The sequence below is a fragment of the Rhinoderma darwinii genome, chromosome 9, assembly GCF_050947455.1.
Source record: "Rhinoderma darwinii isolate aRhiDar2 chromosome 9, aRhiDar2.hap1, whole genome shotgun sequence".
Lineage (NCBI taxonomy): Eukaryota > Metazoa > Chordata > Amphibia > Anura > Rhinodermatidae > Rhinoderma > Rhinoderma darwinii.
The window spans coordinates 40,658,123-40,685,892 of record NC_134695.1 but is presented as its reverse complement, the minus strand read 5'-3'; the positions used below and the strand labels follow the sequence as shown (position 1 = coordinate 40,685,892).

The following is a 27,770-nucleotide window of genomic DNA, read 5'->3' as shown; positions in this document are numbered from 1 at the left end:
GTTCTAAATGTATTAGGCTGGGTTCACACCTGCGTTGGTGTATTCCGAACAAGGGAATATCTTAGGCATCATCCCAGGAGATCGGCCTGGAGGAAAAAACACAGACTTCTGTGTAAGTATAAGATTTTTTTTTTCAGAGTTGCCTATTTTGCAGCGGAATCGCAACAACTGCTATTTGTTGTCGGTTTTACCGGAAAACCCACCATAAATAAGCAGCGTTTACGCAAATACAATTGACATGCTGCAGAATAAAATTCTGCTACTGTACTATGCTGCGGATTTTCCGCAACAAATTCCGTTGCAGAAAATCTGAATGGGTTCATTTCGTTCCGTTTCAGGTGAAACCTATTTATTTAGCTTTTTATCCAGTGCATTATGCTTTATAGAGTGCTAGAAATATAATACGGTCAGGGACTTGGTGACATGTCCGCTATAAACCACTCTCCAGTAAGTCTCTGTGTATTTTCTTACATCCTACTGCATCATTGTCAGTCCGTGCTGTGTACTGTATCATAACACAATTACAATATTCAACATTCACTGTGCAGAAACATAGACCAGAGGCATGTAACATCTTACAGGGGCTATATAACAATGCACGCAGCAGCACACAGCGTAGAAGTGCAGCCACAGCATTACACCTATGTCAGCGCCTGCTGGATCCCAGCATCCCTGTAACAACAGTAGGTGCCTCCTTGCATCAGTATGTCCACACTATGTACACAGTAGCAGCTGCACTCAGTGGGAGTGGTGGAGGAAGGGAGGGACCCAGCTCCTGCTTGTCATTGCCTATTACTATTCATTTCTCCCAGGGAGCCCTGCCAGCAGCAGCTCCTGTCTCTTTACCACTTCTAACTCCACTCTCCAACCGTTGGCTGCAAAGACTTTTTTGTTTGTTCTACTATAACCCCCCTACTCCACCCCCTCCCTTTCTTTCAAATAGACAGAGAGGTCATTTCATAGAAACTCATGTATCCATCATTGTACAGACCCTTATATCTGGAATAAAGTCCTCTGGATCTGTTTGGAGTTTACTTTGTTCTGTATTATTATTATTATGGTTTGACAGTGATCTCTACTTTTTATTTTTGTATTGCTTTGGGTGGTTGACCGGCTTGTGATCAGCTTCTGCTGGGGGATCTCCTGATCCCAATAACCCAACGCGTGGCTCCTTTGTGTATAGCAGCTGCTGTGTATCAATGCATAGGCAAGTCCTATGGTTTGGCTGCTTGCTTTTTTAAAAATAACAGCCCCGAATCTCTCTACTACAAGAGGAACGTCCAGAACTCCTGTCTTATGCTCCTCATCCTGGAAGAACTATTATCTTAACCCTCTAGCCTGCAACTTGAATTTTATTTGCACCTGAGGACTCCAAGCAGAACTTGAATGCTGTTGACCCACTACTACTAGGACTGGCTAAAACTGCAACTTGACTACTTAAAACATGGATGTAAGGTTTTACCCTGCAGCTGCTGGCAATGCCCTGACTGGAGAGTCACCCAATCTGGACTTTTCACAATGTTTAGACTACTACAGTTACAAGGTGATTATTTATTTATTGTTATTGTTATTATTGTTATTGTTCCTTTGTTTGTAGTAGTCACTATGTATCAGTTTCTTCTTCTTGATTGTAAGCTCTTATGCTCTAGGTCCTGCAGGAACAGTAGTGAAATGTCATTTTAGAAAAGCTTTGTAGGATGATGTGCTGATAGTCTTCTAGCTAAAAGACAAGCGATCAATGTGGTTGTCTTAAATACCTCATGGTATCACTGATGTGTCATCAAGCTTTCAATTAATGAGTGGCCACATTAGACATCTAATTACAAAATGATGTGGGTATATTGAGCTGCACATGTGCTAATTATGTCTTTGTACTGGGAACTTTCTTGTGTTGAGGTTTTTCTTTTTCTTTTTTCCCTCTAACATCCACCCATGGTGTCTACATGAGATGTATTCCAGTTCAATCCTTTGTCATAATGTTGCAGTGTTTTGACAACAGTATATTTGATGTGAATGGATAGACACAGTGTGGAATGTTTGACTTGTTCTGTGTGCATATCCTGCCTCTTGTGCTATTGTTAGGGGAATAAATTACTGGTTCATGTTATATCAGGATTATAAACTGCTCCTTTGCTTAATCACTTTTCATAACAGATGACAGCTGGCGGGGACTGGAGAGAATTAGAACTACATTATCTTATTATTCAAGTCTAATGGATTTTTGCAGGGGGTGTAAATTGTGATTTTTGCAATACAGTTGTAAGTGTGTGTAGGCTAATAGGACCACAGAGTCCTAATATTATGTATAAGGTTATGTGTGGGTGTATGTGCCCCATTTATCTTACTGTTTGTGTTATAGAAGTGTACATGCTGAAAAAGTTACAAGAAATGTAACTATTAAGTGTGACCCGGCAAGCACCAAAGCAGGCACCAGTGCTTTTTTTTAATATGAGCATAGTATTGGCATACCACCCTATATATGTTATCAACTTTGATGTGCAGTCTAGATCATAATCTGGAGAACTGTCCAGTAAAAGTTTTTGTACCTTGCATGCACCTACACCCTAGGGATTATATTAGCGCAATATGACTCTTGAATGGCAGGTACATGCATTTTAATGGTAGTTGCATTGAAGTGATTGAAACTGATTTTTAGATTGTTTTGTTATTTTTGCCAACAAAGTGCAACAAAGAATGGCACTTAATTGTTGGACTGCTTGCACTTCACTTTTATTTGGTGGCTATAGACTATGTGGCACTAACAAGTTCCCTAGTGTTGTACATAGGATGTATAGTTTACACCTATGTCCTTGTTTCCAGTGGGGTTTACAATATAGTTTACCTATATTACATACACACACAATGAAAGAACAGTTTACAGAAAGCCAATAAGTATATATAATTATGATTAGATTTTCTACCTAAATACATATATACCAGTCAATGCTGTAAAATAATCAATGTGGGTTTTTTTTGTTTTTTAGTGGGATAGACACTCACATTATTATGCTATAATAGCAAGCCTATAATTAGAAAATCATTTCTTTACATAGTGTTCACCCATCCCATAGTACTTTACAATACGGGGAATATTTAAATTCATGGTTACATTACATTTCTGTGACAATGTTTAAACTTCCATTCAGTCCTGGAAACAGATATTAGTAAATAGTATATGTATGTAGTTTGAAACAATTTTGCAATAGACATAAAAACTGAATTGATGAAATGAACTCTTTAAAAGTTACAAAAACATCAACTTTTCTAAATAGTAATTTTTATAACTACAACGCGTACATCACTCATTTTTATTTCCATTTGTGAGATATAAACATATCTAACACTGTTGCCCTGCAGCACTGGGGTCCCAAGTTCACAAGTTCAAATCCAATGAGGTCACCATCTGCATGTAGTGTACAAAAGTTTTCCCCTTCCCTCCAAAAATATTTGGCTTCATATGAAAGTGGCCCTTGTGTACAGTATATATGTGTGTGTGTGATTTTGGAAGATTGTAAGCATCACTGGTTACAGGGGCTGGGGGGAGGCATACAGAATATGCTGGTGTTATTTAAATTTCATATATATATAAATATATATATATATATATATTACACACAATGTCTAAGGGTACTATTTCAATAAAAATGTGGAAGTAACACAGTTTAGTAGTAGCAGAGATTGACTTTTTAACTATATACTTTTTTAATAAATACCCCTGAAATGACAGTCTGAAGTATCTTTTAGATTAAATTGCATCTTATCCTGGAAATGTCAGGTTAATGAAAGCATTTCCGATTGTACCAGAACACACGCCCCCTATTTGCACCACATCCAATGAAATTGAACTCCCCCACACACTGCCTAATAGGAATGGCCCCCTACTGAGTGCCATTATTTCAAGGTAATTCTTTGAAAATTCAATGAGGATATTTGTCTTTGGTGATGCAGTCTGGGTGACAAACATAACTGAGTGATAAGGATTGATGTCATTTCACATTGAATGAGAACACTTCAATAGGCAAATTCTTGAGGCTGTTATGCGTTAAGCAGGCAGAAATCTTAGTGATGGGCAAGCGAAAATTCAAAAATGTGCAAGTTGTGATGTACTATTTGCAGTTGCTAAATTCTCTTTAGTTATTGAAATGTAGAAAAAAATTTGCTGATAATAAATTTATATGTAAAAGTTACTCTTATTAACACATTAAGTAGATTGTATGTGTGTGTGTGTTTGTGTGTGTGTGTGTGTGTGTGTGCAGCACTGCCCAAACTATAGGACACCCCACCAGTGCCCTTAGTAATAGCAAAAAAATACAATTATAGGGAAGCACTCCAGAAGCAGTGAAAAAAGTTTTGGGATCCTTTACTTTTTTACTACTATTGGAATGCTGCCTCATCATTGGACTTTCTGAGATTATATATATATATATATATATATATATATATATATATATATATATATATATATATATCTATATTGTATTGATTCTACTGACTTATAACCCCACCCCCTCCAGCTTCTCGTGTTGTTTACAAGTAGTAGTATGATTCAAGTAGTTGTAGAATGCAAATTACCTAGATGGTAGTATATGAGTTATATAGGTAGCATCTGTACTTGAAGCTTTTGCTCAGTGTATAGTGAGTTGTCCAGTCGTTTGTTCCATAATATACTATGGTTTAATTATTGAATATGCCCCAATTTGGAACTGGAAGAGTATGTCGACAGGCACCTCAATGATTGTGGAACTAAAAATTTCCACAATTCACTTTCCACTTCACCTACAGTCAAATTTAAAGAAATCTGTAGTTCGACACCCATTCACAAACTGATATAAAATGCAGTCTCTAGTCTATAATTGAAAGGATGGGGAAGAGCTGTCAAGTAGAAACCCATTAGAAGAGATGTGCGTAGGGCTATCTTACTTTGGTTCCCTTTAGTACACACTGAGAAAAGTGTATCTACACTTCCAGCTACAAGACATGCAGTCCACATACCATGTCAACAGTTTGGCCATTATCATTTATATTTTATTTCGCAACCGTACATGTGCACCAGGATAGCCTGCTAAAGCTGATAATGTGTCCATTGTCAAAAGACAGTTTCAAGATATCCTGTTTATGCAAAAAAAATGGCATGTGTTTGTGTTATACGGGTCTGTAATACAGCATCCATAGCCTGCTATGGGCCCATGTTGTACCTCTGTAAGCAACCCATTTTATATAGCGGCATACAGAGGGGTTGTTTTCTCGCAGTTTTAGACGGAAACCATGAGAAACAAAATGTGGCATGTTCTGTCACATGCCATACTACAGAGAAATTCTCCCGTGGAAGTATTGCATCTACGGGAGAATATACAAGGACTCATGGACACCATATAGCAGCACACAGAGTCCATGTGGCTCCATAATTTGGAAATGTAGGGACTCTGTGTTCCACAATTCAGGATCTGTGCATATGGAATTCGCATAAGGCAATGAATGGGCAAGCCACGTTTTTCAGAAAAATTATTCAACCCAATAAAGAGTGGCCTCCACACTGGTATGTTTTTTTTAGCTCTGGAACATATCCCAGTTCCAAAATTCTCAACCGGCTATGTGTACTTTGTATCTATTTTTTTGGCATATCTTCAGTTGGCATATCATCAGTTGGCATAATCCATTTTACTAGCATTCAATGAGTTATTCAAAGCAGAACTTGAGAAAGGAAAATGAAACCAGCGAACATGCTTAAAAGTAGTGTATACTCAAGTCTGTTGATGATTTTTATATTTGTAAATATTGACATGGACTATAGTTACTAACATAAAAACCAATTCCTTCCTGTGATAGCATGGGTCCAGGTTAAACAATCTCTAATTTCCCTTTAAAAGGGTTCACTAGAAGTATATGAATATAACTAAAATAACTGATCACTAGACATACTCTAATTTTCTTTATATAGGGTCTGTTGCAATTTGGTCTCCAAATATTGTTCTTATAACTATGCTGCCCTTATATTGCAATCTCATATACCGTAAGTAGTACAAAAGTATAGTAACGGCTATTTATGTCAATGGTAATACACTGATAAAATAGTTTTCTCTCACAAATAAGCTAAGTGTCCTACACCTTGGAAATGATCGACTCTACTTAAAGGTCAAAATCTGAACATAGGTCAATCGTAATGACTGCAGTTTAGCTTTACATAGCTGTGGCTGAGGAAATCATGTGGCCATGCATGACTGCCTGGAGAAATTGGAGCAAATCAATCAATCAATCAATCAATCAATCAATCAATCAATCAATCAATCACTGCTCGAGCAATACTATAATGGTAGGAGGAAAACTAAATTTCTGACATTTATTGGCCAGGTGGAGGTAGATAAGAAATAAGGTGCAATGATAATGTTATATATGTACCGGAGATAGTGTAGATCAGCCTTTCGCATTATCTTGATAGAATCTCCAATCTTTATATTTCGAGGGCCTTGTTGATTTGTAAACTTATTGTCTAGCTAATTGCTGTACTGATCAAAGCTAAAGGCCTATTTTTCAGAATGGCAAGCAGCAGCACACGCCAGGCTACAGGTTGATTACAAATCCTACATTTAATGAGATTAAGGTCAACTTCTGTCATCGCGCCCCATAGGCATCCCGTAGACAAGAACCAGACTTTAATTGTACAGAGGAACATTTCCTGGCTTGATAAATTTCTAAATCTGACATTTGTCAAAGGTTAGCTCTGGTATTTATGTACTGTTTATAAAACAGAGCAGATTTAATATGAACTGATATGTTTGGCGAGTTAAAAGATCAGGTCTTGAACTTCTACAAAATGTTACAAGCTTCTTTTAAAATCAAATTGACAAAATTTAATATAGGCCCAAATTTCATATTGAAAGTTCGATTCACCTATAGGGATCATAATCCAATATTAGGAAATCACAAAAATAACATTTCCCTAATATCTACTTATTATCAGAATTGCTTGCTTTCCATAAACAGCAGTTTGTGTTCCACTGAATTCGTCACCAGGCAACAGCAAGAAAAGTGAATTCCCTTCTGCCTTGCATGCTTATTAATGGATCACACTCAATTGTCAAGGGAGCGATTCCAATAATAAGCATGTAGTAGAAGTAATTTAAGTTCTTTTCATCATTTGCAGCTTGAAATTAATAATGAAATTAGGAACAATAAAATATTTGCCATGCAAAACCCAAGAGAAAATACAAACTACTGTATGAGTAGATGTTGCTAAGATTGGATGCAAACCCATGCCCTAGTTTTGCCAGGCTTCAGTTCTACCCCTGAGCCACTATACCATCAGTCCACGAAGAATAGGAGTACATCTCAGGCCTTAAAACAACGGACGTCACATGGACCTATGCAATTCAATGGGTCCATTCAGACATTGTGTTTTTCACGCAGCGTGTGTCTGCTGCGTGAAACTCACTGCATGTCCTATTCTTGTGCATGAAGTCAATGGGTGCATGAAGATCACGAACGCACATCCGTGTGCTGTCCGTGATTCACGCAATAGTTGCTAATGAAATTATGAGAAAAAGAAAACCACCTCCTTTCAGTCTTTTTTTGCTGACGTAAAAAATGCGTGACATACGGATGACATACGCGTGGAAAAAACATGGACCTGCACCTTACATGGATGTCGCACACCACTGCAACGCTCGCAAATTTTCCGCGCACAAAAATGGACATGCTCGTGTGAATAAGGCCTAAGTTGATCTACCGTCGCCTTGAGACTTAAGGCTCTATTACACCGGCCGATTTTGGCCCGTGCAGAGAGCGCTACTCAACGAGACAGCTCGTTGATCGGCACCTGTTTTGCTCCTGTCACAAAGAGCTATGCATGGGGATGAATGCTCGCTACTCTGATCGCTCATCCCCATATGTTATTATCATGTGATAGAGGAGATGTGCTGCCGACAACGATAATATTTAACTTTTTTTGAACTAAACAATCAACCGATGAACGAGCGTTTGCCCTGTTTACACAGGGCAATTATCGGCAACAAGCATTCTATAAACAATCGTTTGCCCGATAATTGCCCAGTGTAAAACCCTCTTAAAGAGCTGTTCTTTTGATAACTTCGTATAATAGGGCATACAGAGCATCAATGGAGAGTTCTCCAGACTATCATTCAAATGCAGGTAATGCAGTGGTTTCCAAACTGCGGCTAAATAGCAACTCCCAATATTCCCTGATAGTCGTTGGAGAGCCACTGGTCGGAGACCACTGAACTACAATGTATTTGCCATCTTTCCAAAAGATTTATTTTCCATCTGAAATTGTTTTAGTCATAGAATTAGTTCCACCAGTTGAATTATTCATCAGACCAGTTCAGATATAGTTCTCAGTCACTATCTGGTATGATCACGTTTATAGTTCATTGGTCAAAAATGTCCAAATTTTGACGATGCCAAAAATATATATTTTTTCTTTGAACAGTGTTTTTAGATATTGCTTATTTGTATTATTATTGTGACTGGAAGGTGTATTAGGATATGAATGATTTAAAGGAAAATGGACACAGACGTTTTCTTGAATATCTATATTGTTGCATGAAGTACCATTACGTTAATTTGACCTACTACTACTGTGCATGGTTGGTATTTCAGTAACTTTTGCTTACACAGTACAAATTTTACATCTTTTGACAATGCAACAATTATGCTAGTGCATCGCTGATGTAGTAATAAAAGGGTCACCATCATTTCCTTTGCAAAAGATAAATTATGTTGTGTATGGATGGAAATGGTGAAATGCCAGTCTATTACATATTGATATATGCGCTATGCAATAACTAGATAGCACTATTTGCCATTAAGACCAAATGTGCGTGTATTTTTTTTCTACTGACTAGTAAGGCATATAACAAGAACGGAGATCGCTGCTGTTTGAAGGACTGACCATAGCAGTTGTGGTAATTATTGAGCTGGGGAGCGGACCCATCAATTTGCTGATGTTGGCAAAATAGTGATTGTGTAGCATTCAAATATACTATTATGAATGCTTTTACATATTATAAAATACTTTAAAGGGAACATGGTATAGACCTCTTTAAATTAAAATATCTGTATATCTGTCCCAATAATCCTAAACTACACTTGCAATTGCACCCACTAATGGCCTCCTATAATGGTGGAATAAAGTATTACATAAGCCAATACGCCTAAAATGATTTTCTGTCCAGGGCAACAATTGGGAGCAACAAGATGGCCACTCTTGACAGAGGTCTAGCTATAAGGGGTGCAGAGGTTCCAGTTGGCCCCTCTACTTTATATTAGAAAACCAGTACTATAAATCACGAGGATTTTGCATTGTGTCCTAGGATCTTCAAGTTATTCCTCTGGCTGTTGGATTAGCTGAAAACCCTAACAGCAAACTAAGCCATGTGATGCCTTTTGGGTCTATTTACTGTACAAAAATGATCACTGAGGAGACGAAAAGCACCATCTACCATTATCCTTATACGTCTGATACTTGACATGCCCATCTCACCCATGGGCACTTAAAGCAGCCATTTAGTGGGTGTAAGTGCTCCCAGAGTTTATTGCTCATATGCTCTCATTAGAAGAAATCTTTTTTGACCATCAAAAAAGCTCTAACACGCTCCGTAGAGAAAGGGAGGTTGTGTTGCGGTAATTCTATAAATTTACATCAATTTGTGGTAGCTGCTGTGTAGCCCTGGCCTAAAAAAGGTCTATGGTAAATTAGCGATTGGTTTTCTGGGATATGAACTGGTGGTTCGTTAATATATAGTCATGTATAATACAATATTAACTTTAGGATCTCTCTTTGCTAACATGGCAAATTGAACAGTTGACAAAAGCCGTTCAGCTATAAAATGCATGTGGTTGAAAACGACTCTTTATTTTACAAGCAATTATTTGACTATTAAAAGTATTTGTGGTCATGTGTTTGGGTTATTTTTCATTGAAAATCCCAGTATTTGTTACGGTTGGATCCAAATGTTATTGGCAGTATTGTGTAGAAGTGTATAAAACATTTACTTTAATTATAACGGCTGAAACAAATACCGAATAAATTTCTTCTGGATCCGGTTGTTTTCAAGCTACTGAACAAGTGATTTCACAAGTTACAAAACTCTTTTATTGCCGCTAGTTTAAATGAATGACCTGCCGTTCTTTCTGGGAAAACCAAGTGATTACAAAGTGTGTAAAAATACATTTGGTAAAAATACGTTTGGTAAAATACATTTATGTCTCACATAAAGTATACTCTCCCCAAGAGAAATAAGCAGGACAAATCTACTAGGCCTCATGCCCAGAGACTGGAGCTGTTGCCCATAGCAATCAAGCAGATGCCATCTTTTATTTCTTCAGCAGAGGTTGGAGAATAAAAGGAGTGATCTGATTGGTTGCTATGCTTAACAATTTTTGGTTCCACATTTAAAGAAGCTCTCCAGGTCCGTATCCCCCTGCCATTTGCAAATGTTAATTCAGTATAATGTTGACATCTGTATTGGCTTACTTGGTGCTGTATTTCACGGGATGCCGCTTTGTTCCGGGCCGCCATGGGGAATGTGATTTTTATTCTGACTTCCTGTACCCAACAGCGTCTGCTGCAAGGGCCGGAAGTCAGGCTCTCAGTGCAAGTCTATGAGAGCCGCAATCTGAAATCCGTTTTTTACAGTATACGCTGTAGGATTAGGGTTGTCAGAGTACAGATCATGTGACCCCGGCCCGGAACGGAGCAGCATCCCATGAAATATAGCACCAGGTAACTCAAAACCCATGTCTACATTACAGAAAAAAACAACAAAGTGCTTCTCTAAACTGCACTAGTTGTCATACAGCAGGCGGTATGTGTATAGCTTGTCACTATGGTGGCATAATGTTAATTAAAGTGTATGAATAATGAATATGTCACAACTAGCCAGGAGACATCTATAGCAGTACTGTGCTTTATAATCAAAGCTCAAAGTAAACTGTGTATAAAACTTATTATGGGACGTTAAGAAATGCTTCAAATCTTAAAACTAAATTATAATAATATTGTTTTTGGTGTCGTTGACAATGTGTGGCATTATACCTGTAAACAGAATGTACCGCTCCTTTTAATTGGTAGAAAAACATTTATCAGACAGGCATAACGGCCATTTTTTCCTAGCTTCGTGGCTTAATCCTAGAGCACTTCAAAAGTACCCAGCAATAGAACAATTTTGAGTGGATAAAACTGGGTTAATTATAGATGAGACAGAAAAGGAGCTGTCACTTAGCATAAAAACATTCAGCTATCGCTTATCCATGTTTTACTTATAGGGGAGACACTTTTTAAAATATATTGGGTAATGGCATACATAGCAATTCCCTAAGGCCTCATGCAAACGACCCTGCTCGTAATTACGACTCGTAATTACGAGCACGGCCGGGCACGGCCGGTCACGGGCAGCCGGCCGTTTTTCCGAGCCGTGCTCCCATTATAAAGTATAGTAGCACGGCCCGTAAAATAAAAAAATAGAACATGTTCTATCTTTTTAACGGCACGGGCACCTTTCCGTGAGAAAACAGGAAGGTACCCATGGCCAACAGAAGTCTATGGGTCCGTTATTTCGGGTCGTAATTGCGACCCGTAATAACGGGTGTTTTTACGGTCGTGTGCATGAGGCCTTAACATAGTGATGTTATCAGAATTGCTCATTTTAGCCATGAGAGCAAACCAAGCCTAACCTTTAGCCCTGTTGGTAAATTTTAGGCTACAGGGAGTATTTATTTTATTATTAATAACTACTACTATTACTAGTATTATTATTATTATTATTATTATTATTACTATGCAATTTATGCAATTCTCTTTATATTCTTTAAAGTTGTTCCATATGGACCTACAATTTAAATTATTATAACTTATAAAATATGTCCAGTAAGTAGGTTTATAATCAGAGCTATTTCGCAACAATTTGCTTTCTTTTATATTGTTTATATTTACATATCAAAATAATAATATAAAGTTACATATCACAGGACACCAAAAAGTTACGAAGAATTATGTACAACAAAAAAAAAAATGGCGCATATTTGAAGTTAAAACTTTGGAGCCCATTAAATATACACTCTGGGCAAAACCAACTCTGTTATGTCTAGTGTAGGTTTTAAGGGGGCCGTGCATGACCCAGAATTTCAAAGAACACCAAGGAGAGAATCTCTTTGTCATGCACCACCCCCTCAGGTCCTGCACTATGTGTAAGGCCGGATTCAGATGAACGTGATTTGCGTCCGTGCAGCCCGCGTGGTTTTCACGCGGCTCGCACGGACATATACAAGTCTATGGGGGCATGCAGACAGTCCGTGAGTTTTGCTCAGCGTGAGTCCGCTGAAAAAAAGTCACTACATATTTTATCTCTAGGCGTTTTTTCGCGCATCACGCACCCATTGAAGTCAATGGGTGCGTGAAAATCACGCATGCCCCACGGAAGCACTTCCGTGGAACAAGCTTTATTCGCGCAATAACAGTAAAAGAATGAACGTAAACAGAAAAGCACCACGTGCTTTTCTGTTTACAAACATCCAAACTGAGTGTCATAAAGATGGCGGCTGCTTGAAAAGCATTCAGCCGTGCATCCATATGAACAGGGCACATGGAGCTGTCAAGTGCCTTTTGCGCACGCAAAACGCCGCGGATTTTGCGTACGCAAAACGCTTACGTTCGTCTGAATCCGGCCTAACACAGTGCGTCAGTTTCACCTGCAGTTCCTCATAGGAAGAAGGACGGCTATAGTCTTATAGTGTTTGAGACATTTATAATAATCCATAAAACATGCAAATTAAAGACAGTACCAAGGTGTATGTGAAACTTGAGGATAAGAGAAAAATATAGTACAAAGATTTGTACAAAAGTGCTGAATCTTTCATTGCTGTTTGGACAATTTATACAACGTACTAAATATAGAAGAATATGCATAGCTTTAGGCCTCATTCACACGGCAGGGTTTCCCGGCCGGGTGCCGGCCGTTCATAAATCGGCCGGCACCCGGCTGCATTAGGAATAATAGACTCCTAATGGGGCTATTCACACGGCCGATTTTTTGACGGCCGGGAAAACCGCCCGTCAAAAAATAGGACATGCTCTATTTTCGCACGGGTACCTGGCCGCCCGGCTCCCATAGAAGTCTATGGGGCCGGGTAATACCCGGCCATCACCGGGATGTGTCGCGAGTGACGGCCGGGTTTTCCGGCTCTTGCGCTCTATCTCCTCCTCCTCCACAGCGCAGAGTGCATGTGAGGAGGAGGAGTTGATGCCATTCTGACGAATGGCATCGCTGTACACGGTGTGGCAGGGCCGGGGTGTACAGCAGGTGGAAGGGAGCGCTGCGCTGGCTCCCTTCTCCTGCTTGTTAAAAGCGCCCTGGCCCGGCGACACCTTTGATGGCGCCGCTAGCAGCTGCAGCAGCTGCTGCGGCTGCTACTACTGTAGGGACGCCACTATAGCAGAGCGGGGAGGTATCTCCCCGCTCTGCTATGTGCTAGCCGCACTTAGCTCCTTGAAGGAGCGGAATCCCCGTGTGTTCGGGGATTCCGCTCCTGGACAGAGCGCTTGATGTCTCTGTCCATATCTGGGCAGTGACATCAGGGGAAACTCCAGAAGCGGAATCCCCGAACACATGGGGATTCCCCTTCAAGAGTTGCCGATGATGTCACTGTCCGGATCTGCCCGGCCCGGCACGGATGCATAACTTTATGCAAACCGGCCGGGCAGAATGGCCGATTTTACCGGCCAGCACTCGGGCTCGGACGCGACCCGGTCGTGTGAATCCCGCCTAAGGCATAAACTATATTTTAGTTATACTGCAGCCACACAAACTATAGCACTTTAAATAAGTATGGACTTTAATTTACCATAAATACATAGAAATAAGGCAACATGTATTTTTAGATGCTTTATGCATTTCTGTATGCCTATACACAAGTAATATGCCATTTTATTACCTGTTATTTATATAACCCTGGCATCCATGACATGTTGTAATAATCAGACTTGAACCCATGGCCCCAATCCTGCAAGTCAACAGTGCTAACTGCTGAGCTTCTGTGATGTGGTCAGTCAAAGTTAAACTTTGTCTGTAGATCATAAGGCTAACAGATAGATATTGGTTGTTGATCAGCCAATAACCGTCAACCATTTTATTACACATTCCATATTATACCATGGGTATAGTCAGTGGTCTGCTCCATGTTTGCTTTCAATATAATCACCTTTAGCTTAGTAAACATAATGCCATGCACATGCGTCACTGGTATACGTGTGTATGAATCTAGAAAAGCTATACGAAAAGCTGTATTGCCTAGGCTGTGGTGGCTGGACTGTGGTTCTCTTATTCTGCAAGCAAATATAATTGACCACTGACGAGAAGATGATCTACTCCACTGATGCTTAGAGCTCATACACATGGCCGTTTTCTGGATATCTGTTGTACAGATCCGTAATACAACACTTACAGCCTGCTATTGACTATACTATACCTCTGTGTGCCTCTGATTGTCCCATATGATGGAGGTATTCTGCCCTTGAAGCAGTGCACACAGAGGCATGATACAGTGGCACACAAAGTATCTATGAGTCTATAATATGGACCCACAGTGACCTGGTGCGCCGCCATACAAGGCCTGTTCACCCAGCTTTGCCATGTGCATAAGGCCTAACAGAAGGATTTTCACTGCTGGTCCCTCAAACATTGATCTTCTACCCACCTGCAAAGTCTGCCACTGTCACTTGGTCCAAACTCAGTGACGGGAACGATAACTGCTCTGACATACCTGACAATCTTTTATCTTTCAGCAAACAGAGGTGGTTTGGCTAGATCTAAGAAAATGCAGAGTTTCACCGGAATATGATTATGGTTTAGCACATAAGATGATCATTTACTTATAGTGTTATGTAATGCTGGCAGATATTCTAGACAATGAAAGTATTTAATGCAAGTTTAGAAAAAGTTTAGAAATTGTCTCACCAGTACAGTGTAACCTGCATATTTTATTGCACATACAACTTGTGCAATAAAATAAATACAATGCACCTCTCTGAGGTCACACACTTGTAAATCCAATACTGTGATACACCACAAATATAATCTCTTTGTTCTGATGTTCACTTGCAGGAGACTTCACAGAGTGCATCAATCTGTGTTGTGTAGAAATAAACTTGATTCCACTACCCATAATAGAGCATTTCATTTAGATGGAGCCAATTCAAAGTATTACTTATGATCCATTTAGTTGACCTTGAGTGCACTGAAATAAGTCTGTGTTCTTTTGTTAAGAAACATGTTGGCTTGCTTCAGTACAAAACTGCTAATCCAAAATGACATTTTTATAAATCTGAAAGTATCCTTACTGCTAAAAAAGAAGACGGAATACTCTTTCATTTTTAATATGATACAATGAAGCTATTTTAATTAAACTTAGGAAATTTAGGAATAAGCATGATCTGAAATTGATGGAAGATTAATATTTTCCATGGTTACCCTCCACATCAGAAGACCGATGTAGAGGACACCTGTGCTGTATTTCAAGGGGTTTTATAAGATTAGAAGGAAGGGGGCGCTGTTTTTGTAGACCCATCACCACTTTTGTCCGTGAGCTGCATCTAATATTGCAAGTTACACCCTATTCGCTTGAATGGAGCTGAGCTGCAATACCAACACAGCCCTTGTATAAAAGCAGTGCTTTGTCTGGGGAAAAAAAGTGACCCTCCCTAGTCGAGTGACGGGTCAATATACTTCAAGGCTATGTAAACCTTTTGAGCAGTTTTAAAAAAAAAAAAATTAAATGTGTTATAGGATTTTAGACAACTTTTTAATTGTTTTTTATTAAAAAAATGTTTTAGTTTTTGAGATACAGCTTCCGTGTATCCTGGATACATAGAAGCTGTATCTTGCTTTCAAAACCGAATCCGTCAGGTCAGCAGGACTGACGGCTTCAGTGACAACGGATCCTGTGAGTCTTTTACATGCAGGATCCACCTGTTATCGATCACATCTAAGTCATGAAATTAGATGCGATCGATAACAGGTGGCTCCTGCGTGTCAGAGACATGCAGGATCGGCTGTCATCAAAGCCGTCAGTCCTACTGACCTGACGGATTCGGTTTTGAGTGCAAGATACAGCTTCTATGCATTCAGGATACATAGAAGCTGTGTGACTTCTTTTTTTTTTTTTTTTTATAAAAGCCAGTTAAAAAGTTGTCCAAAACCATCTAATACGCTGTTTTATACATATAAAAAAATGTGTTAAAAGGTTTACATAGCCTTTAACTAATACAGTTTGTATATGTCTCAGAAATGGAAATGTGCCCTTCCTTATCATGAATGGTCTGTATGCAAAGGAAGATCTATATTTATTATAAAGATTTCTTCCCTTTTTGTGTGGAAATACAGCAGGTTACAGATGGAAAATGTTTCGCCAGATGCAATTTTATAACTTTATCTTTATATTAGGAAGTTGTAAATTGTGATAGCTCTTAATGGGCCAACAAGAGATTATTTCATTGATATTATAGTATGTACAAGGCTTTTAGCGTCTCAATGATCTACTTACACTTGCAGATTCAGTAATGAGAAGCTCAGAATTAAAACCATGAATTGTGTTGAGGAGAATATATATAATTTTTCTAATTTACCTACAAAGAATTAAAGGTACTATATTTTATTTTTGAAACAAAATCCAGGTTATTAAGATGTGCATACAGGATTAAATGACATTATACAGTACAAAGCAAAGCAAATACAAGTGTTTATTCTGTTATCAGTCAGCAGAATTCTGAACCTGCACAAACAGGTCTTGACAGCGACAAACAGAAGTTCAGAAGAGAAATAATATACTAATGACTTCTGTACCTATAATGTAATAAGATCAAATCCAGCCAGCAGTGTCTATTAATATTTGTAGGTGCACAAAAGTAAAACACAGGAAAAACGCCTACAAATGAAGGGAAAGAGGAAAAAACATACAGCTAAATAACTAAAGCCGAGTTGAAGTATAAGTTCATGTACTTAGATGTGAATGTTATTAGCTGGATCCATGGTGTCAAAGACACAAAGGACCAGCTTTCAGCAGAGCTGCCAGTCCAGCTGACCTGACGGAATCAGCTTTGACGGCAAGGCACCGCTTCTATGTATATAAGATACATAGAAGCTGTATTTGAAAAAGTTAACTTTTTTTTTAAAGAAAAATCATTTTAAAAGTTGCTTAAAATCAAATAAAAACGTGATTTATTTAAAAAACAACAACAAAATTTTGTCTACAGAAGTGTACATAGCCTTTAAGTAATCCAAGTGTACCTGTGTGTTTCCATACCTGAGAAAATAGGGGTATTAATCAAATTGGGCCATGTAGAGGCATGTGTACAATTAGCAATATTGCATACGAGGAAAGAAGATCGTAGATAGCTAAAGGGTGCCGGCCCATATCCATCATATATATATATATATAATATATATATATATATATACACTACCGTTCAAAAGTTTGGGGTCACCCACACACATTTGTGTTTTCCATGAAAACTCACACTTATATTTATCAAATGAGTTGCAAAATGACAAGAAAATATAGTCAAGACATTGACAAGGTTAGAAATAATGATTTTTATTTGAAATAATAATTTTCTCCTTTAAACTTTGCTTTTGTCAAATAATGCTCCATTTGCAGCAATTTCACCCTATGCTTCCATAAGCCCCTCCCACAAGTTGGAGTTGGATTGGCTTGATGGGCACTTCTTGCGTACCATACGGTCAAGCTGCTCCCACAACAGCTCTATGGGTTGAGATCTGATGACTGCGCTGGCCACTCCATTACAGATAGAATACCAGCTGCCTGCTTCTTCCCTAAATAGTTCTTGCATAATTTGGAGGTGTGCTTTGGGTCATTGTCCTGTTGTAGGATGAAATTGGCTCCAATCAAGCGCTGTCCACAGGGTATGGCATGGCGTTGCAAAATGGAGTGATAGCCTTCCTTATTCAAAATCCCTTTTACCTTGTACAAATCTCCCACTTTACCAGCACCAAAGCAACCCCAGACCATCACATTACCTCCACCATGCTTGACAGATGGCGTCAGGCACTCTTCCAGCATCTTTTCAGTTGTTCTGCGTCTCACAAATGTTCTTCTGTGTGATCCAAACACCTCAAACTTCGATTCGTCTGTCCATAACACTTTTTTCCAATCTTCCTCTGTCCAATGTATGTGTGCTTTTGCCCATATTAATCGTTTCCTTTTATTAGCCAGTCTCAGATATGGCTTTTTCTTTGCCACTCTGCCCTGAAGGCCAGCATCCCGGAGTCGCCTCTTCACTGTAGACGTTGACACTGGCATTTTGCGGGTACTATTTAATGAAGCTGCCAGTTGAGGACCTGTGAGGCGTCTATTTCTCAAACTAGAGACTCTAATGTACTTGTCTTGTTGCTCAGTTGTGCAGCGGGCCTCCCACTTCTCTTTCTACTCTGGTTAGAGCCTGTTTGTGCCGTCCTCTGAAGGGAGTAGTACACACCGTTGTAGGAAATCTTCAGTTTCTTGGCAATTTCTCGCATGGAATAGCCTTCATTTCTAAGAACAAGAATAGACTGTCGAGTTTCACATGAAGGCTCTCTTTTTCTAGCCATTTTGAGAGTTTAATCGAGCCGACAAATGTAATGCTTCATATTCTCAACTAGCTCAAAGGAAGGTCAGTTTTATAGCTTCTCTAAACAGCAAAACTGTTTACAGCGGTGCTAACATAATTGCACAAGGGTTTTCAAGTGTTTTCTAATCATCCATTAGCCTTCTAACACAGTTAGCAAACACAATGTACCATTTGAACACTGGAGTGATGGTTGCTGGAAATGGACCTCTATACACCCATGTAGATATTGCATTAAAAACTAGACGTTTGCAGCTAGAATAGACATTTAGCACATTAACAATGTATAGAGTGTATTTCTGATTAATTTAATGTTATCTTCATTGCTTTTCTCTCAAAAATAGGGAAATTTCTAAGTGACCCTAAACTTTTGAACGGTGTGTATGTGTGTATATATATATATATATATATATATATATATATATATATATATATATATTTACATAAAAATGTCTGTTCTTTATGCATGGTCGAACGACTGGACCAATCTGCACCAAATTTGGCACATAAGTAAATCAGGCGTTTTTGAAGGTTTTAGACCAGGATTCAGCTCTCTAGGGCCTACTGTTCTCGACATATTGACAAAGAATGGCAAGACTAAAACAAACATGACACCACTGGCTTCCACATCAAGGGTTCTCCTCCATATCACATTACATGACCCGTTATAGCCAACAGAAGCTTGCAGGTTCTTCATTCTTAGCCTCACTAACATACACACCGTTTTACACCAGGTTCCCATAACAACCCAGTAATTTCTGTTTTACACTGGGTTTCCATAAAAATCCAGCCATTTTTCTTTACTCGCCATGAATGGACTGCACATATACTACACTGTATCTACACTGTATTTTAGCAACCTCATAAATGTAACACCTTTCAGACCTCCAAAAAGGAACCCTGCGCTTGGACGAAAGACTCCTGCAGTAAAGGGCATGGCTGTTGCATCAGTAGGAAACAAAATTTTTAACCCCACACACAAACAACAAACAAATAGACCCATGCGACGCCAGGTAACTCTGTTAGAAATCTATATAAACTACTATATTCTTAAGCCACTGCCCATACCATGGACTTTCACTCCACGTACTTGGAATTCACTGAAAATCTAATAACAAGTAATAGAGCACGTTCAGTTCTCCAACTTGCTACGGATCTGTTCACATTGACTCCCATTGTAAAAACAGAGCTTACATTACATGTGTTAAAATGTACTTGCCAAATTGAATCATCTAGAATCTTAGCCTGATGGGGAAGCTTTATTTGTTTATATTTGTTTCCTGAAGATGGAATTGGCAACGCACGTCTTTCCCTTTGGAAGTGTTTAATCAAACCATTTGTTTTTCATGCACAATTGTGTGAACTTTTGGTTGGAGCCAAAGGGGTCAAAAAGTTGACTAAGTGCCAGGACCTTTTCGTTCAGGGCATTGGTGGAGGTCACACCTGCCGGACTCCCTTCATTATTATGTTCTGATACAGTAACCTACTAAAAATTTGGGAAGTCGCATCTTTATTATATGAGATGGACGAGAAAATAATATATATGGCCATTTCAGGTGGAGGAGAAACTGCCTGTAGTGTTCTTCAGACAGGAAGACCAGAAAATGTCTGCCCCCATGATTATTGCTTTATCTCACATATCACTTGTTCTAAGAACTACCAGAAACATTTATATACATATGTGTGAATTATAGAAGTGTGTGTTTTTTTTTTTTTGTTTTTTTTTTAAAATCTTCCCTCCTTAGCAACTCTTAATGGTCTATTCATATGTATTGCCTTTCTAGCATTCTATCCTCTGCCGGTATAGTTGACTGTAGTAGCCCCATGTTACTTTAAACTCTGGCATCTAAATTATAGTGCATGCTCAATCTTAATCATGATTTCCAAAATGAGCAGTTCGATAAGTCTAAAGTGTTTGTCTGAGAGTAGAATTAAGGGTCAGTTTATTTTTTCCCAGAAACAGCGCCACGGTTGGCCATGGGCTGGGTTTGGTATTGCAGCTCAGCCCCATTCTGAGGTTGAGCTGTAATACTAAAAACAGCTCAATGACAAGAGTGGCTGTTTCTCTCAAAAACACAAAACCTTTTCTAGCCTCATACAACCCCGCTCAACACCCTTTTTTGCTGCAGTTATTAGCTCCTGCCTCACCATTACCGGAGTGTTTAAACCTAAAGACGGAGATTTCTTTTGAGATTTAGATTTTCATACACATTTCCCTCATACAGAAATCTATATTAGTAAGGAAGTGTCAACTCTCTTTCTGGCACATTTGCTAACAATATAATCTTTTCATTTCTTGTGTTACTAAGAAGAAAAAACACATAAACTAATCAAAAGCAATTAATCTTCCTGTGCACATGACAAATCAGCCGTTCACATCTGACAGATGATTGAGTATGAGATTTACTTCCAAAGCTTTAAATAAATATGGAATAAAAAAAAAAAATCCTCATACAACTCCTCCTCCTTTTCGCAAGAAATTCTCATCAAAGAAATGTTTTATGAAAGTGAATCAGACAACTCACAAGCCCTGCAGGATTCGACAACTTATTATATTTCACATCATATGTGTCTGATTCTTTCTGATGCCTCTACTACAAATAATTTATTTTTAATATAACATGCAAAATTCTATGTAGCCATAATAAAAAATGACATCTTAATATCTTATGAAACGTGTCTGCCAGTCAGAGGGACGAGACGGTAAAATAGTGGAGATGTATTGAAATGTACCTACTAATTGTGAAGACAAAGAAACCGCGACTGCAGTACAAAATGCAAAGTTTACGAGTTAATTTTGGTTTTATTTTATCCTTCGGGAAAAAAAAAACCACTCGGCTTTAGATGGATTTAATGAACTGCAAAATACTGACATTTTCCCTATAAAAGTCACACTCTATTTAATTAGGTAGTTAAATACATGGAGCTATATTGAAGCAAGCTTGGTAAAATGTCACAGCAGCGTGAAACAAAACAATCTCTGTTTTACAGTATACCTGCTTTTTTACATTGTGGGACTGGCTTGTGTCTGGAATTATTGTATGTTATGTGTCAAGAAAGGGATATTTTGTTTTTTGTCAAAGTTGGGGACGTTATATTTTACTTCGTTTCCTTTGTTGGTTCATACTACAGATGGAGCAGACTTTATTCCTTTAGGAATTTAATACTAATTACATCTTTGATTGAGGTTTAGCAAATGCCTTCTTAAGATAACTTTTACTTCTTTTGTTGGAATGATCCTTTTTGTAGTTTACAACTAGAGATGAGTGGAAAGATTCATGGTTTGCAAATTGATTTGTGACTTTGTCGGTATATACATTTGATTTGCCAACTTCACACTTTGCCCATTTGTACCAATGGTCAAAGGTTTGCAATTTAAAACTGTCATTCATTGGAATGGTCAAGTTACTAAATTCATCTTTATTATTAAAATTATTGCTTCCTGTGGTTGTCCGGAAAACCACCATGTTTGAAGCATAGTGCAGACACAAAGTGGAGCCAATGGTCAGAGTAACCAAACAGATCATTGGCTCCTATGGGCAACTTTTCCACCTTTATTCTGCATTAATATTTATAGATGCCATCTATGAAAGTCACAAACAATCAGAACTTGTTCGGTGGAGATTGTATTCCAGTTTATTATACAGTTACAATTACACGTCAGACTTCATATTGAAAAAATTCTGTCAGGGCTAAACTTGTTAGGATGTGAATGAATTTGGGTGGCTATCTAGCAACTGGGTACACTGCCAGAGGTAACTGTCTTTAATCTCTCCGCTCTTGTGGAGACCAGCGTGGTCACTTTCTATACAGAAGTATTAAGGGTGGATATTACTTATGTGTCACTAACGCTTTTTCCAAGTATTGGGTAAGATTTAATTTTTTTTAAGACAAATTGTGTGGGAGAAGGTGGAGTGGTGGACCAGCAGGAAAGAAATAGCTGTCCTGCTTTTGGTGTTCTCTAAGGGTATGTTCACACAGGTCGGAAATCACACATATTTCTGAGCTGAAACCTATATGAAATTCACCTCCCATTGATATCACAAATGGGGCTAAATCGCATGCGGATTCACGGCACATCAAACTGGAAATCGGCCACTATGTGTCCACCATGCTGGGATTTTATCATGATGAAAGCCTTGATTTCCTAAGTTCCTTGGTGAGTGCCGCAAGTTCTTCTTCTTCTTGTATTGGATTTCCAGTTAATACGGTTGCTCATACACGCTCTGTGTCTCCCGTTGTCACTTCTAAACATCTTGCAGATGTGTCCACACTTGTAACTGGAGGTACGCTTTGATCTGTGTTCCTATGGGTAAAATTTGATCAGTTATAATTCATAGTCATCTATTCCAGTAGTTGGACATTTTTTGTTCAAAATATCTCATTTATAGTCTTTAAAGGTCATCACTCCTTTAACAGAACGTATATCTGATAGTGGCAGATTTATTACGTGTGTGGCCACCTTTAGTGTTCTCCACATTGCAGTTGGGTTATTTAAACCACATCTTAAGCCCAGCCATTTCAGATATAAACCTGGAATTTCATTGTTATATTTAGACCTAAACAATCTTTCATACCATGTCAGGATTTTAAATGTATCCACACCATATGTTATATATTGCTCATTTGAGTTCTGTGAGCAATATCTAAAATGAACCAGGAGAGAGCAGTTAGTTTTAATTTATAATCAGAAACTATTATTCTAGTTTAGAACTATAAGTAGAATGTACTTTGCTCTTTTCAATAAATTATTAACAGGAATGTAGAGCCAAATCTGTTCTGAAATAAGGTGATAGCGATAGTCACACACTTAAATGGTTTAAAACAAAGAACATTGGGGAATATTTATTAATATTATCTTAAAGATAGACCAGATAAAGCTAGACCAGATAGCAGATATAGCAGAAAGCTAGATTGGCACAGTACCAGTTTAGCACCAGATATTTTACAATATATCTAAGGGAGAAACTTCTTTAAATTTTAACTTAGATTCCTTATTGGCAAAAAGTTGTGAAATGTGAGAGGTATGGATAAGGATCCTTTTACAAGAGCCAATTTCTTGGCCGGTAACTGGTGCCGATCGACGATAATATATAGATCGGCGATCGTTTGCTCCATTTACATGTACCAATGATCGGGAGTATGGGGATAAATGATTGTCAATACAATCGTTTCTCTTTATACAGTTTGCAACTTCTCAGCAGCACATCTCCAGTTTACATGGAGAGATGTGCTGCCGACAAACGATAATATTTTTGGGCTGCACAAAAGATGCGATCAGCCGATAAATGGATGTTTGCTCATTTGACGGCTGATCGCTCTCATGTTTTTACAGGCTAATGACTGATCATCTGCCCATGATAAAGGGCCTTTATGCTGAAACTATATGTTAGTTTATATCTGGTATATAAACTATATCAGCATATTAAGAATATTTAAAGGGGTTGTCCAGGATTAGAAAGAAAAAAATATATTTGCCAGAAACAGCGCCACGCTTGTCTACGAAATGTGTGTGTTATTGCAGCTCAGACCCAAACACTTAATATTCGACAACACCTTAAAAGCCATACTTATATGAGCAAAATCCTATCTGAGGTCTTGCTTTATCCCTTGAAGGTCCGATTTGCCATTCCATACTATATTCTGCAATAGGACTACTATGTACTAGCTCACTTATAATTTGGCACTGTGCTAAAATACCCTAAAGGCATGGGGCATGGATTGACTATTTTTCATGAGCTCAAGGTATACTAATAACAACATAACTGTATATATTTTTTTTATAGAAATGATATAATCCATTTAGAGTACATTTATACTTCTCTCTCTACATCTATTAACAAACTTAAGTCCTCTTCTAAATACAGGTCATTATTGGTCCCATGTCCCTAATATCAAGGTAATGCAGTTATTTACTATGTTAATATATGCATAATACTTTTTTTGTTTTTTTACTCTGTATATGTTATTACTAGATGGGACTGTTAATCTTTTTCACATTGCTGAAATTGGTCATGGACATAAATTAATTGTTGGACAAAAGACCAATTAACCAACATATAAGTTATGGTATATTCCTAGAATATAACATAACTTGATAGTTACTGCTGGGGGGCCAGCCCTCAAATGCCTAGAATGAAGAAGCCATTTTCCCTGCACAGGACCGCTTCTGACCGTGTACTGTGCAGAGAACTACAATTCCAACACCGAAAGAAAAATAAATAAAGTGGCTGCTCCCCTTTACTAGAACTGTGGCCCCTTGGTTCTAGGGATTGCGGCAGTCCCAGTAGTGTGACTTCTACTGATCAGTGTGTTATGGCATATCATAGCGATATTCCATAACTTACTATGGTGGCAAAAGCCATTTTAACGGTAACCTGTCACTTCAAAATGACAGTCCTATCTGCGGAAATAATGTTACAAAACAGGAGGAGCTCCGCTGATTGATATATAGTTTTGTGTGAAAATGTTCAGTAGAACTTGTAGTTTTATTGATTTAAACATCTGCTCATTCTGGACTTAGGAGTCCAGTTGCCGGTACTGCTTAATGGTTGACAGCCTTCGCCATGTAGGTGTGCATACAGGGATGACTGTCAATCATTGAGTAGGACCGCCCACTGGACTCAAGTCCAGACTGAGCAGAGGTTTATACCAATAAATTCAAGTTCTATTCAATATTTTTCCACTAAAGTATATATCCATTTGCTCAGCTGCTCCTGCTCTATAACATGCTGCCCACAGTTAAGGCAAAGGGAGGTTCACTTTAAATGGGAAGGTGCCAGGGTTTGCATCCATGTACTACCTTCTAGTAATATAATTTGTATATAAACTAGTGTTCTCTACAACATACAATAGCATTGCACAAAGGGAAATGTCTTTAACCATTTTAAGATACAACAATTTCTATACCTGGAAATATATTAGAAGATGAAAATTCTACAATGTTTAAGGTTAGTTTTGATTATTTTTTTTTACCCCATATTATTTCTGAGAGTCAGATATTCTGTAACTATGTAAAATATCTCTTCCCTCAGGGACAGTTCTCTTTGATATGTTCTAATCCTTATTAAATTTAAAAAGGATCAAAATTATATAGCTCTGGAAGAAACTGATTAAAATGCACAGAAAAGAGTGGGTAGCCTGCTGTAATATAATGTATGTCCTACTGTCCTCCCTTTAAATGAGGACGATACTGTAAATTTGGCCTTCATTATAGTAAAGGAAATTTGTCAATAGGCCACTTGATCCCTGTATTTGTTACAGAATGAGAATTGGTCATGATGTAAAATTACATAAATCTATACATTTCCACTCAAGAAGCTTTTTTATTACCGGTATGAAAGCATAATCCAGCTTTTACTGTAAGGAAAATGAAAGAGGATACTAGACTACTAAATGCGTGGTCCAGTATTCCTATGTCAAAACTGAGCTTCTACAAGCTGAGTACAAGAACAGGAAGGTTTGTAATGGGGACACAGGCAAAGAAGCTATTTTCACAGGAGGACTGTAATGTTAGCCTTATAAAAACTAAAGGTAGGATATAAGGGGTTTTAAAGGGGTTATCCCACCAAAACAAAGATAGGTAATAAGTGTTTGATCGCTAGGCTTCCACGATCCAAAAAATGGGGTCCCGAATACCCAGTCACGCATGCGCGCTGCCGCTCCATTCATAATCTATGAAACTGTCGGAGATAGCCGAGTACAGCGCTCGGCTATCTTCGGCAGTCCCATAGAGAATGAATGGAGCGGCACGCGCATATGTTACCTGACACTCCATTCATACAGGGAACCCATTCTCTGGATCGGTGAGAGAATTCAGATATGGGACCCCAGCGATCAAACAATTGTCACCTATCCCGTGGACAGGTGATAAGTTATTTTGGTGGGATAACTCCTTTAATACAGAAGATCTTCTAGTGGTAGTCTTCCAGTCTTATTTCAGGTGGGGTAGGCCAGCATGCACCAATGGAAAGTTTGATAATATCCTAGCACTAAGTCTACAAGTAGGCTTATATCTATCATGCTTTATGACACAGCAACACAATATTGAATATTACACTTAGATTTTTTGACGGGACACGGTCATTACAGCCAAGCAAACTATACTCCTGAAATAAACTATTAAATTATATGTTGCCCTCTCTCTTCTTTTTGCTGTAATCTGTTGAAGATAATAGGTAATATTTTATATGCAATCAACTTCATGGATGTAGTCACTGCGTGTGTAGAATGTACCATATATGACATAGGGTTAATAAGAACTGTGCATGTCACCTAAACCTTTAACCCCCAAGACCCTGGCTACATGACAATAAATGCAGGGCTCAGCAGAACCCACCATCAGATGTTGTATTATTCACCTGTTATATACCTGGACAGTGTTACCTGAATGCCAGGGGGTCACATGATGTGGGTCACATGATTGTCTACTCAGTTATCCTATGGGTGCTTTTTTTATGGACAAATCTGTGGACTATACCATTTTTTAATTTTTGGACAAAGACAACTGCACTGATATAAGAAAGGTATGTGAGCAGAATTTTAAATATATGTATATTAGAAATCTGTATGATTATCTATTCTATAAATAAATTCATAGAAAAAATAAAAAGTGAACAACCCCTTTGATAAATCCTGCTCACTTTATCTTTTGTGGGACAACCCAAAAGGAATGTCCTACTCTGGTGCAGCCCCACTTACTGCTGATCGGGCACCACTGGGTGGTGTATTCTTGCTGACAGGTAACAGCAAAATTGCTGTCAGATACTATCGGGTAAAAAGTTTTAATCCACAAAACATGTCTTCACAGCTCGTGGTATTTGAGGGTTTGATGACAATACAGAATTGGAGAAACCTGCCTAATTTTACCCCATCATGTACAGTTTGGGCTTTACTTATTATGAACTGTATGCAAACTAGGTGCTTTGTTGGGGTTGTGGTGTTATAGAATATATAAGACCATATTGGAAATCATTTATAAGACCTTATGTATAAAACATCATAATAACAACCATAGCAGTTCGTGACAAACTTGATCAGGAATTGGCTTTCTGTTCTTATCCAAATTATTGCATTTGTTTTTCTAGTTTATGGTAGATGGCATTAAAAAAAAAATAGGGTGCAACACCCATTATAATGT

At 38.3% G+C, this 27,770-nt stretch overlaps 1 protein-coding gene across 1 annotated transcript in view; it reads left to right on the top strand.

Moving 5' to 3' along the window:
- Positions 1-774: 774 nt before the first annotated feature.
- The window catches only part of TOX3 (TOX high mobility group box family member 3), a 98,711-nt gene continuing 71,715 nt past the window's right edge, over positions 775-27,770 (top strand). Inside the window, exon 1 of the mRNA XM_075836928.1 lies at positions 775-1,543. Within this exon, the coding sequence (XP_075693043.1) occupies positions 1,445-1,543 (99 nt within the window). The 5' untranslated portion in view covers positions 775-1,444. The remainder of the gene's footprint in view (positions 1,544-27,770) is intronic.